The sequence below is a fragment of the Myodes glareolus genome, chromosome 19, assembly GCF_982192425.1.
Source record: "Myodes glareolus chromosome 19, mMyoGla1.1, whole genome shotgun sequence".
Classification (NCBI taxonomy): Eukaryota; Metazoa; Chordata; class Mammalia; order Rodentia; family Cricetidae; genus Myodes; species Myodes glareolus.
Window position 1 is genome coordinate 19,240,603 of NC_142044.1, and position 13,269 is coordinate 19,253,871.

The 13,269-nt window shown below is 43.8% G+C and overlaps 1 protein-coding gene across 2 annotated transcripts in view; it reads right to left on the minus strand.

The window, feature by feature from the left end:
* Positions 1-13,269, minus strand: part of Sntb1 (syntrophin beta 1) — a 259,214-nt gene that overhangs the window by 150,403 nt on the left and 95,542 nt on the right. For both annotated transcript variants that reach the window (XM_048457141.3, XM_048457140.3), the window contains one exon: positions 1,054-1,270. In XM_048457141.3, coding sequence (XP_048313098.3) covers positions 1,054-1,270 — 217 coding nt within the window. The remainder of the gene's footprint in view (positions 1-1,053; positions 1,271-13,269) is intronic.

Genomic DNA, 13,269 nt, shown 5'->3' on the forward strand with positions numbered 1-13,269 from the left:
TTGAGAACTAAAACCCACATGGAGTAAGGAGGCAAGGAGTCCGTTTCCTCCCTGCTCCAACCACCTTGGCTGTTCCCCCTCAGGAACGGTGAACCTAGTTAACCAAGTACTTCCCAGTCGTGGGAGTCGCAACTGTCCCACACATGGTGTAAAGAATGCCGAGTAGAGCTGCTTCTATTTTTAGCACTTTCATGTGGGTGCAAAGGTCACCAAGTGTCTCCATTAGCTGGCTCAGTGCTCAGTCTCTTTCTCTTTCCCTCCTCCCTCTTTCTTCCTAATTTTCTTCTTTAATATCTTTTCCTACAACTTGCGTATTGTGCAGTAGTGTACCTTTGGAGTGAAAAGAGACCGTAAACTTTTACTCCACCCTTGCTGTCCTCTGGAGTGCCCTGGGTTAGGTGGAAGGCCTGTCCTGTGGCGTTCAGAGTCACTTACGGATTTTGGAAAAGTGCCCAACCATCTCAGAGTGATGTCATTTCTTATCCCTTTATGGGAGAGAAGAGTTTTGAGCCTTCTGCCATCTGACCCTCCTAGGCCACCGTTGAGGATGCTGGGGTTCAGGTAGGTAGATATTTGCCTTTTGCTAACATGACTAACACATGTCATTGCAGTGCACACTCGTTCCAGTGCTAAGCACTTCATAGGCTTTCCTCATTGAGCCCTCACAGGCCTATATCTATTTCAATTTTCCCCATCTTATAGATGACAAAGCCAAACTATGGCGGATTGAGGAGCTTACCTAAAATCTCATAGACTCACAGTGTACAAACCAGGAAAGATACTGGGATGCTGATGCTGATTCCAGTTCTCCCACTCTACCTAGAAGCTGGGTCATGCACATTTACCTCCTGATGACAGAGAATATGAGAATGGGAGGAGCCCTGGATGGAGTCCAATCTCCCCCCCCCCCTTTCAATATGTACCTTCCCCATGCTTGGAGGGTGGGAGGACCTTCCAGTCTACTCATGAGAACCACGGAATCTTTTCAGACACGAGCACAGCCCGGCAAATTTTCTCATCACCTCAGGGGGTCACGGAAGTTTGCCCCATTACCTGTTTTCAGGGTCAGCCAAGGTCATGCTTCGGGTGACATAACACATCTTGAGGGGGATGCTTTTCCGGTCTCTATGGAAGGAGAAGGACTGGGATGATGGAGGGTCTGCGGAGCTGCCCCCTAATCTAGGGGACTCAGGTGGCGGCGTTTCCCATCCAATCTCAGAGACAGGGGATCCTTTCTTCACATAAGGCGTGGCTTCTCTCATGTACTTCACTGTAAATGCAAGGACAAGAGGCACTTTTAGGAATACCGGGGTTGGCACAGCACACGTACAACACATAAGTAACATGTATGTTGGGGATAATCAGCAACTGTCTAATTGGATGTTAGACCCACTCACCAGGAGGGAATACATGACTGTAAACCCTGCAGGAAGCAGGAAACATGCTTATCCTTGTACCAGTTGAGTGGCAGTTTTCATCCTTCATCAAGGATGCTTCCCTTTTCCTACTCTGGAAGGCCACTCCAGAGATCTACAACTTGTCAAAATGCAGAGAATTTAAGCGGTGTCCATTCCCAGTCGGGCCATCTGTCACAGAACCCCTAACCTACGGCTCGGGTAACAGCAAAGAAGGAATGGAGTTACTGTAAAAGCCATAGGACCAGGACAACTGCCAGGTGGTGTTATCTACAGGGGAAACTGCACCATGAACTCTCAACAACATGGAAGTCCTCTCAAGGTTACACCAACCGAAGCACCAACACAGGCGGGCAAAATTCCACAAGGTCTTACCTCTAGGGTCAAGGGGTCGTTGCTATAGGCAATAATGGCTTCTGGGGAGGGAGAATCAGTTCTCCTTAGGGATGGCCCCCAATAGGTTTCCCAATCTTAGGGGTCAGCCCTAAACACATGTACATTTTGAGTGTGTGTGTGTGTGCGTGTGTGTGCATGTGTGTGTGTGTGTGTGTATGTGTGTGTGTGACAATAATAAGTTTAGAATTTGAGAGGAGGTAGTTAAAAGAACACAGACGAGTTGGATATGGGAGAGGGAGGGATGTGGATGATGTCAATACACTGTATTCATATAAGGAATTCTCAAGAAAAAAAGAATAGTGAGTTACATTTCTGGAGAATTTCTGTCTCTGAACAAAATTCAAATTAGACATGCTGTTAGCACCAAGTCTCTTAAATTCTGAACAAGATTTAGGCTTTCTGTTCCTTTCAACATAATTATCCTATTATTTAAATTATGTATCAACGTCAATCTTAGAACTTGCTATTACAGCGTTCTTCAGTTGGAAATTGCATGTGGCTTTTTTCAGTTGTGACAAAGTCTGTCTTTTCAGATTATAAGTCATATTCTGGATGAAAGACTGAAAACAAGTATACAGATGATGTGGGGTGTGGCCTTGGCTGAAAGACATATGATTCAATGCAGATGTAAGGAATCCAGTAGCCACACCCCTGCCTGGGATACTCTTGTTATGCACTTTTCGACATAATGGTACTAAAATCACATACACAAAGACAGGAATATGAATGTCTATAGTCTAGTGGCAAAATCTGAAGTAGCAGAGTCATTGTTTTTCAAGACCGAGAGCTTGAAAAATAACAGATTAAATCTCTATAGGTACTGAAATAAGGTAGATATAGACATGTTGATGGAAAAATAGTTGCAAGATCTATGATTAGTGGAAACACAAAGTAGACAGGAATCTATATACTCTAATATCTTTGTGTATAAAATCACATATATATCAATTTGTGATTTTAAGTATACTTATATATAGTATATACTAAACATATGCATATTTATATATAACTGCAATTATTTTTTATATAAACTCCAGGAACTACTGATAGTAGGTCTGTTTCAGGGAATGGAATGAAAATCCAACGTGATGGAAATAGACTTTTGCTATCTATTTGTGGGTTTTTTGGTTTAACCATATTCATATGTTGCTTTTGTAAGATTAAAAAGAGTAATAAGACCGAATAGAGCACGCAGTAGTTCTTCTCTTTCTCTTGTTTGCCCTGATATTTCACAGTAATTTGTCTCTCCTAAATTTAAACATTGTTTCTTAGACATCTTTTGGATTGGCAGGGCAACCAAGTTTTCAGGAACATGCAGTATGGAGTTCTCCATCTTTTTCTCTGTTAGCCCCATACTCTAGTTCTCTAATACATAGTGAAGAGAGATTATAGCTAAGGCCAATGCAAGTATCCGTTACTACCAATGACCAAGGATTCAAACGAATGAAGATTTGGGGATTGCTTCATCAGAACTTGAACAAGTCAGTTCACGAGCTATTGCTTCTGTGCTAAGGGAGGTTTAAGGAGAGCAGCATGTAGTTTCCATACTCAAGAGCTATAACATGAAGATGACTCTAGGAGATACTTATCGTACCCTATCTGGATCCTTGTCCTGCATCCTAGTTGCTGTGAATTGGCTGCAGCATATCACCATTCCCCTGCTCCACAGACCAGCTCTTGGCATAAGAGAGGCTGCAGAGCCTGGGAAGCTGCAGAGTCGCTGACCTCACACAGGATATCTGCTTCTAGGAAATCCTACTGAGGAAGTACAGAAGCCATGACATGGAGTAGAGTTAGCTAAGGTTTATAGTAGGAAAAAAGAACTTAGAAAGACCTGGAGGGAGGGGGAGGGAACTGGAACTTCCCACAGGGCAGGAAACCCTGACTGCCCTAAGGGACGAAGAGGGAGGAGGAGAGGGAGTGGGGGGAGTGGGAGGGTGTTGGGAAGAGGGGCGGAAATGGAAACTTTTATAATTTAATAAAATTTACTAAAAAAAAAAAAGAACTTAGAAAGAACCTGTGGGCACGAAGTCAGGATTTAGTAGGAATCCAGAGACCCATGATCCCCTCTTCCACCCCATCAACAAAGATCACAGTTACAGGAGGGAGTAAGATCACTCAGAAACATGCATTTTAAGGAATGCATTATTACCGAGCATTCTACTTAAAGAGGAGCACAGACATGGCTCAGAACAAACTTAAAAACCTCATGGAGACTGACTTTAGCTACACAAAGTTGAAAGGAATGAGACTCTTTAAAAATATTGTATTTTTAATCTTCGATAATTGTGTGTATGTGTAAATGTGGATAAAGTTAAAATACCAGAAAAGTGATGAAGAAAAGGAAAAAAATGTGCTGATGGAGGGTGGGAGTGACTAGGGAAATAAAATATTAAAGAGAAAAGGAGATAGAAGCCTTACATGGGAGGACCAGGGATCATAAAAAGATGGGGCGATGAGGGAGAAAAAGAAGCTACCAGAACAATCTTGGCTTAAAAATGTCACAATGATATCTAATGCCCTGAATGCTAATTTAGGAAATAAAATATGGCAGTCTTCCTGTTCTTGCAGACAGTCAAAAGTGTTTGGCTTGTGTATATAAAAAATACTCATTGTTGTATAGAAATTCAGGCACTAACTGAGATGAGAGGAAGATTTTTCTCAGAATGCATTCTCATCTGTCTGTCTGGAGCCGAGGACGAGTGTTTCAGACTGGGACTTAAGGATGCTAAGTGAGGAAGTGGTATTTGAACTTAGTCTTAAAATGGAGCTAGCACTTTAAGAAACCGAAGGATAATGAGTGTCCTTTTACATAATGCACTCTGATTTGCAACCCTGACTGTAGTTTCATAGGAAAGAAAAATTTGGTCTCAGCTTGCAAGAGGGATGAGAAACACAGTTGTAATTCTCTTAATTAATTAATGGACCAAGTATCAAACCAGGTTGTTTATGTATTGTCCCATAGTTGAGCTTTCCAACTACTATTTAAGGACTCACTTTATATTTGGTAGGGAAACCAGGGTCTATAGAAGAAACATCTGAGTTATTATCCTTCATCCACTGAGTCCATGTACCCACAGGCATTAAATATAAAAGTATATTGCTATTATTTCCAAAAAAGCTTTGTAGAGCTATTCTAATTCTGCCAAACACGTAGGTTATCCTTGCTGTCAGTGTCCTTATATCCATCATGTCATTGATGATCAGCAGTTTGTCACGTAAGGGCTCACACGGCTGGTAAGAGACAGAGCCCTAGTTACCTTGTTCAGAGATGCCCGTCCGTGAAACCTGGCTATGCCGCTTAGGTGGAAGACGCATAAAAGTTGATAAGTTTGGATTACAGTTTAGACAGTGGCAATGATGTTTTCCAGTGAGCAATCCAGAAGCACAATCACTAGCCAGTTGTAGAGAGAATTTCTAGAAAGTAGACTGGGATACCCTAAGGGAAAAGATAGTAGACATAGGTCAAGCAGTTCTAGGGCCACAAAGCATTATCACCAGTGGTAACCCAAGCAATGTTCTAAATGTCCTGCTTAAACAAGGAGAATTCTAGAGATATGTTGTTTGGTCCACTGGTGAACAGAACTGATAAGCATACAAAAGTCTTATCTGAGAAGCAATTATTTGTCAACTACCCACTTCCTTTGTGACACAGGATTTGGGTAATGTGCACAGAAGAGATGGCACAACAATGCCTTGAAAGTTGGCCTTATGAGGGATAATATCTAATGTAGAATGATGCTCTTAACAAGCCGACAGAACGAAGATAGCAAGGATACACTAATGCGAGCAACTAAAATTCTGTTCATTCACCAACATGTATCAGTTTATTTTTACAGACAAAGGATGGTGCAGCCTGTGAATGTTGAGAAGTCACCCCTGATTAAAAGATAGTCAAGTCTAGCAGAGAGGAAGCAGGTGGCAAGGGGAAGCCTAGGAGACATAAAAGCTTGTGTTAAACTTCAAGCCTGGTTTAAGGATCACTCTACTGATCTCTAGCAGCCCCACAGAACCAAATTATTATTCTTTACAGAGAAAAAACAATTTCATCCTAGGCTGCAAGACTGCTGAGAACCATTTCCAAAGGCAATGAACTGGCATAAAAAATTAAAGAAAACATTGCCTACTAGGAAACAAGGTACCATGAACAAAAGCAATTGATGTAGCAGCAGCAGCCATATGTACTTAAAAACCAGAAGAGGGCAGTTGAAAGAAATCCAGAGACTATTTAAAGAAGTGACCTAACCAACTAGTTAAAAAACAAACAACATATCTAGTAATATAAGAACCACAATCACAAAATTAGCAAGTAATCCTCAAATTAGAGCTTCATTAGAAAGATATGTCAGAAGGAGGGATTAGTGAATAATGAATTAGAAGAAAATGCCCAGAGGAAATGGCTCAGAGACCGAGAGTGTCACACTGTTCTCACAGGGGACCCAAGTTCCACTCCTAATATCTGTGCTTGGCTTCTCACAACTGTCCAGAGTTCCAGCTCCAGGGTGGTCGGATGCCCCTGTCCTCCATAGTTACGTGGACTCACGTACCCTTACCCCTACACAAACACATGTGCATATACACAATTTAAAAAAAAATAAAAAATAAATTACAAACAACGTAGCACTAACTTCCAAAAATGATGACAAATATGGTTTAAATATTAAGAGGCAGGAGGAATGGGCTGTGGATCCAGAAGAGGAGAGCAGAAAAAATGTGGCAGAGAACCAGAGTTTTCCAACTGCAAGTGTGCAGAACCACAGGTTTAGGGATCGGACTTGGTCTTTGCTGAATGAGACAGGCAGGCTTCAATATCACGGTGAATAGAAATAATGTACAATCTATTCCTTATACTTTGAGTTGGCTTAACATTTGCTTCTTCCTCAGAGTGCTTGCCTCACCTGAACCCTTCAGCTAGCACCTCTGGATTTTCTAGTATTGTGAGGATGTCTCAGCAAAATTCTGAAGTGAATCCTGAGATTTCTGGGAGAAAACATGTGGTGCTTTGTGTAGGGATGGCCCCCACAGACCATGTGTCTGAATGCCCTATCATGAGATGTGGCCTTGTTGGAATAGCTGCCTTCTTGTTGGAGGAAGTGTGTCACTGTGCAGGTGGGCGTTGAGGTCTCGTACACTTAAGTTATGCCCAGTGTGACACACAGTGTCCTCCTGCTGCCTGTAGATACAGATATAGAACTCTCAGCTCCTTCTCCAACACCATGTCTTCCCGCGTACTGCCATGTGTCCCGCCATGACGACAATGGACTAAACCTCTGAGCTGTAAGTCAGCCCTAATTAAATATTTTCCTTTGGAAGAATTGCCGTGGCCACGGTGTATCTTCATGGCAATAGAAACTATAACTAAGACAAAACAGTTTTCCAAATGAAAGAAATAGGGGAGGTGGATGGTAACCACCACTGCTTCTGAGGGACAGCTAGACTCATGGGGTGTCTTCCCACACATGCTGTGAATGAGAATGAGCAACAGATCCCTGCCTACAGCTCTTGGTCCAGGGCTGGAGAGACAGTTTCTTGGTAAACACTTGCTGTACCAGTATGAACGGGGGCTAGCGTTTAAGTCTCCACAACCCATGTAAAGCTTGGTGAGAAAGAGAGCACCTACAATCTTGGTGCTACAATGGTGAGATGAGAGAATCCCTGAAAGTTGCAAGGCTAGTTAGCTGGATATGATGTAATGCCAAATAACCAGAGGCCCTGCCTCAAACAAGGTGGAAGGTAAGACCAATACCCAAAGCTGTTCACTGACCTTCACACACTCTTATTCTCATATACTCAAGTGCTTGAGCCTGTCCAAGCACATGCACACACAGATACACAGACACATGCGCGCGCGTGTGCGCGCGTGCGCGCGCACACACACACACACACACACACACACACACACACACACACAGCCTTTGTTTAGAAGTCCTGATTTTAAAAATATGACATTTCATTATTTTCCTCTGTGCTAGGATTCTAACCCAGGGTCTCTTACATCACAGGCAGGCAAATCTTCTCTACCGAGCTACACGCCCAGTCCTTGGATTTGGCTTCTGTTTGGTAGGCAGGAAAAATAAAGAAAATTGTTCTTTTGTAAAACAAAGAAAAAGGAATGGTCCCTGGACTTCTCCCGCAGGCCCTGATTCCTCACCAGAGGAAGTAACAGTCATCACAAGGCCCCGTTAGCTTAAAGAGTCCACAGAACTTCTACAAGGTGGCTAAGCACTTGAGTCCTCTTCAATCCCTGATTCAGACCCGAGGCTCAGGACCCCCATGTGGAGAGTAAGAACGACACAGACACATTTTGGGGGAGATAAAGTAGTGTCCCTGAGGAGGACAAAGAGTATGTTCGAGCTTTCCCTGGTTCCTCGTGGCTTGTATTCTAGAGAGTGATACACAACCAAGTGAGGGCGGTGTCATATAGAGACAGGAAAGTGTTACCTAAGTCTGCGGTTGTCTGGGGCAGGTGCCCCAAATGAGTGCATTGAATAAAGACACGTGTTATTAATTTAGCAAGTTGAGAAGGAAATAAGAGACCTAGGAGGGCTACTCTGCTTCCTGAAGGACCAGGAACTCTGGCTTCTGCAATCATCTCCATCACTTTAGCACCTGATAACCCCAAATGGCTGAGTTCGCCCATCGTGACCAAAACCCCACGGAGACAAAGGTAAAACTTAGAAGAATACCATGCGTCTTCATTTCTTTTTCTGTCCCAGCCTGCACTTCCACTTACAAAAATTCTTCGCCTCACAGTTGCGGGTGAGTTAAGGCTGTGGGGCCATGAACCAGTTGGTCATATGATACCCACAGGAAGAGAGGAGACCGTGAATGAATTCACGCACACCAACGTGCAACTGGGTCACTTTTCTTCAGTGTCGCAGGCCTAACCCATGACACCCATATTTCCTGGAGGCTCTTCTCCCCTTGGTGTGCAGAACTAGGAAAGCCCCTTCCAGGCATGCCTCCAGGCCACCTCTTCCAGACAGTTCCTCATTCCTTTGTCAGGTGAATCCAAGTGTGTTAACAGAAACAACCAATAGGCCAGCCCTCCTTCCTTTAATTCCACCTTCCGGAAACTGACAAGCCATTTTTGTTTACAACTCACTGGCCAAAGCTTAGTCACATGACCACATCTAGCCAAGAAGGAAATTCCTTATTTTGAGTAGCTCTGGCCACTCAGCTGAAAACCCGTGTGGAGGAAGGCCATTATCATTGGAGCAGAAGAAAATGGAGGCCATGTTCTAACTCTTGGGCCTTCCCACATGGATACATTGTGATTCTTTCCGAGTTTACTTTAGATAAGTAGAAGGCTTAGCGTGAGCTGCAAAGACTATCACGTCTCTGCTAGGTATTTCATGGGCACTAACTGCTATGGACGCTACCCCCCTGTGGTACAAGCATATAGTCAACCCTGTTTTACCAATGACACAGCACTAGAGGGAGGAGTTAAGTCACATTCTGGAGCTTCCAGTGCTAGAAGTTGGCACAAGGACTCGGTAAATTTAATAGTGTGTCACAAGTCCTTACTATTTCTCACATTTCTTTAGAAACTGATGTGTGTGTGTGTGTGTGTGTGTGTGTGTGTGTGTCTGTGTGTGTGTGTCTGTGTGTGTGTTTAAGTCAATGTTTTCCTGTCCCGGGAGAAAAACATCCAATTAACAGGCTGTTCCCTGTAACATACGAGAGTTTGATTTTGTAAGCCTGAACTATTAAACTGTGGCATTTCAATAAGCACCTTTGAAGACACCAAAATATATATTCCTAATAGAGGGTTTAACCCAGAAGAACTGAACAGCCAGTGTCTGCATAATTACACCTCCACGTGCTTACAGACACTAATTTCAGGCAAAGAGCTGTTGAAACCAATCAAGGAGCAGTCAGGCCCAGTTTGGGGCACCTAATAATCAGAACTAATTAATAAACCACGGCCTTTCTGGGCATCATGAATTAAAATCTGTGGTTGAGCAATTAAGATTCCAATCTTGAGTTGCAAGGAAAAGAAAAAAGCGGGAGGCGGGCTGTGATAAGCCGTCTTCAGTGCCGCACCAAGTTTCTCTCAATATGGTGGTAGTTTTTCATCTGAAGGACAGGCGGTGGGGAGACTCTCAAAAGCACGTTCCGGAAAGCCCAAGTTTGTTAGGGCCCTAAGTTGCCACACTGAAATCTTTGTTGGAAGGGCCAGATGACATTTGAAAGCAAAGGCAGACACAGCCACGCAAGAGGAAAGGCTTCAGGCAAGTCTAATCAACTCTCCTACCAGGCTTGTTTCTAAGGAGCCAGGAAAATGTGTTTGATATGTTCAAGTTTTCTTTTTCAGAACAACAACAACAAACGAGATCCAGGTTACTGGGAGGAAAAGAATTATTTCACGGCTCCAGGGAGTGCGAGCTCAAATCGAGAACTTTCTAACGTGATTGACGGGAGAAGGAGATCAGCTGATACTGAGAAACTCAAGGATTCAGACCGTCTGTGAATCAGTCAAGCGGAACCCAGGCTGTTGGGTGTGGATTATGCTGATAAGGTGCCCTATCAGACATTCCCTTCACGATGTGTTTGTAGGTCACCTTACATAAGATGCAAGAGGAAGTCGTTTATATTTCCAAGAAGACCTAGGAGTGATGAAGGAGGCAATCTGACTTTCTCTCCGACTGCAGCTAATTTCTCAGTAGGCTGATAGCATAGCGGAAGGAGAATTGGCCCTGGGAGTCAGGGACCTGGATTACAGTTCCAGATCTGGCACTAACTAGCTTCCCAGCCCCGAGCAAGTCACTTCACCTCCCCAATCTCATTTTCCTCACCTGCCAAGGGAGAAAATGAGGTCTCTACTTTTTAAACATTGTGTGATTCCTTGAGACTCTGTCTCCTCCGAAAATACACACACACAAAATATGTGGGGGAGCTGGGGAGATGGCATGGTCTGGAAAGAGCGTGCTGCATAAACATGGACCTGAGTTTTGGTCCACAGCTTTCAAGCCTAACACCAGGAGTCATAATGCATGCTTAGAAACACAGGGTTTGGGAGATGGAGACAGAAGCATCCTTAGGACTTATTGTTCAGCCAGTCTAGAGAAGCCAGTGAGTTCTAGGTCCTAATAAGAAACTCTGACTTCAAAACCAAGATGGTTAGTTCCTGAAGAATGACAGCAGAGGTTGAAACGTGATCTCCACACATATATGCATACTCATGTTTGCAAAACCACACACACACACACACACACACACACACACACAGAGAGAGAGAGAGAGAGAGAGAGAGAGAGAGAGAGAGAGAGAAGACAGAGAGAATACATTAGTACAACTTCAACTCATTATTTATATCATCCAAAAATAATCTGCTCCATTATGTACCAACTTCTAGTTCCAGGGCTAGGGCCCATGCAGTGCATCTTCTGACTCTGTGAGCCCCCACAGGCCCCTGACACATCACAAGCTAAGCTTATGCTGAGATCATTTGCTTTAAGTCACTGCTCCCCTGGTTTGACTGCCTTGCCACTGAGATAAATTCCTAGCCCTGACACCATTAAAAAAAAAATACCTGCCTTTATTCTTCAACAACACAAGATTGTTGCCCCCAGAGCAAACCAGGGGCACAAAGAAAGTATCCTATTTCAGGGTAGCCCTGTGGTCACCCAGAAGATCTTGGTGGCTTAGTCATCACGAGGCTCTTGCTTTAGGGAAGATTGAGTATTTGAGTTATCACAGTGAATGAGGTTGGCTGGCTGCTGGCCTTGGTGGAATCCGTGTGTAGGGTGGAGAAGGGCATCAGACAACAAAGAACCATAGGGGTCCCTCTGAAAGTATAAGACATGACCAGAGGGTTTTGCTGGTCTTTCTAGTTTATACAGAGGCATTCACCCTCTGGCTCTTACTTGTTTCCCATCCTTGTCCTGCCTCATGTGGTCCCCATAGTTCACATGCACACGGTAAATACTAATACTCTGAATGTGTTAAACACTTGTCGGTCTCTGCTCTTTGCATAGGCCATTTCCTATTCGGGGGAAAACTCTCTATTTCCACTAAGCCTCAGTTTAGGTTAGACTTCCTTTCTTGAAGTGGTCAGACTCCTCCAGACACATCTTCTTTCCAATCCCGCCATGCAGAGGGGCAACCTCCAGACTCACAGCTTCTGGAGGGTGAGTCTCAGAGCACTCGCTCATTGCAACTGAAGGCCCACCTATGTTACAAATATCCTACACATTGTGTGTCTATGGTGGAAATCACATCTTTAGACTCCGGATCCAGACTATATAGTTTTGCATCCCAGCTCTGCTGTCTGCCAACTACATGAGCTTGGGGAACTTTCCCTACTATTGTTGTGCTTCTATCCTTCTGCAATGCTAAGAGTAAAAATAATGATTACCCCAGAGAGCTGTTATGTGGTTTGCTAGCACGTCCAAGGACTTAGAATTGTGTGTAGGACATGGAAGGTAATCACCAGAGTTTGAAAACTATGACTCAGAGAGTTGTCTCTTTACATCTATGCCATAGCGATGGTCACAAAAGTCTGGGTACACAGCATGGAATTACTCAGTACATGGATAGCAAATTGTATCTTCAAGACACATTTTTTTGTTCTCACAGATTTATTCTGTGGAAGGAAGAATACATCTGATCTTTTTTCCAGGCAGAGGACAGAGGACAGAGATTTTCAATCACTTCTTGAAGGGTGCGGGACCCAAGAGTAAAAGACAAAGGTCAGAGACTGAAGAATTGTGTCATACAGAATAGCAGATGGCAAGATTTTTCTGCAAAGAGCCAAATAGGAAATTTTTTTGACTGTATGGCCACAGAGCCTCTGTCACAACAGTGTCGTGCCACAGTACCGCGAAGAGGTTACGGGCATTGGCGTAGTCGCAAACAATAGTCTGGATATGACCCGCAAGCTGTCATTACCAGCTCTGACTACAACTCAGTAACTAGCAGTTACCCACTGCTTCTCATGTTCTGGGTCCTGGTCTCAACATGGGAAGCCTATCAGCTCTTTAAGGGCAGTTCTATGAAGCAAAGTCCACCATCCTGACAGACAAGCAAGGAAAAGTGGGGAGGATCCTTGCATATTGTCAGCCGGAATGACTGGGGTGCAAGAGGATGAACTGGGGCAGTCTCCCTCCAAGATCCCCACTCCTAATAACTCCAGGCGTCACTTCCTCACACACATACATTGCATGCTGCTTCCCACACAACTGTTTTTCTAGTCATGAAAGGTTTTAGAAATCATGCTTGATACAATGATCTGTCCTGTCAATGATGTCCCAGGCTCAGTAACTTATCAATAAATATACCGATGTATCATAACAAGGCCGGGCAAAGAAGGTTGAGCCAGTGCAGCATCCTGCATCCCGTACATGAAGCCATAAGACTAAACAAGGGGTACATGAGGACAAAGGGACAGCCAGGCTGTTGAATAGCCACAAACAAGGAAGCCTTGTATTGAATAGTAGAGGTAAAGGCACTATAA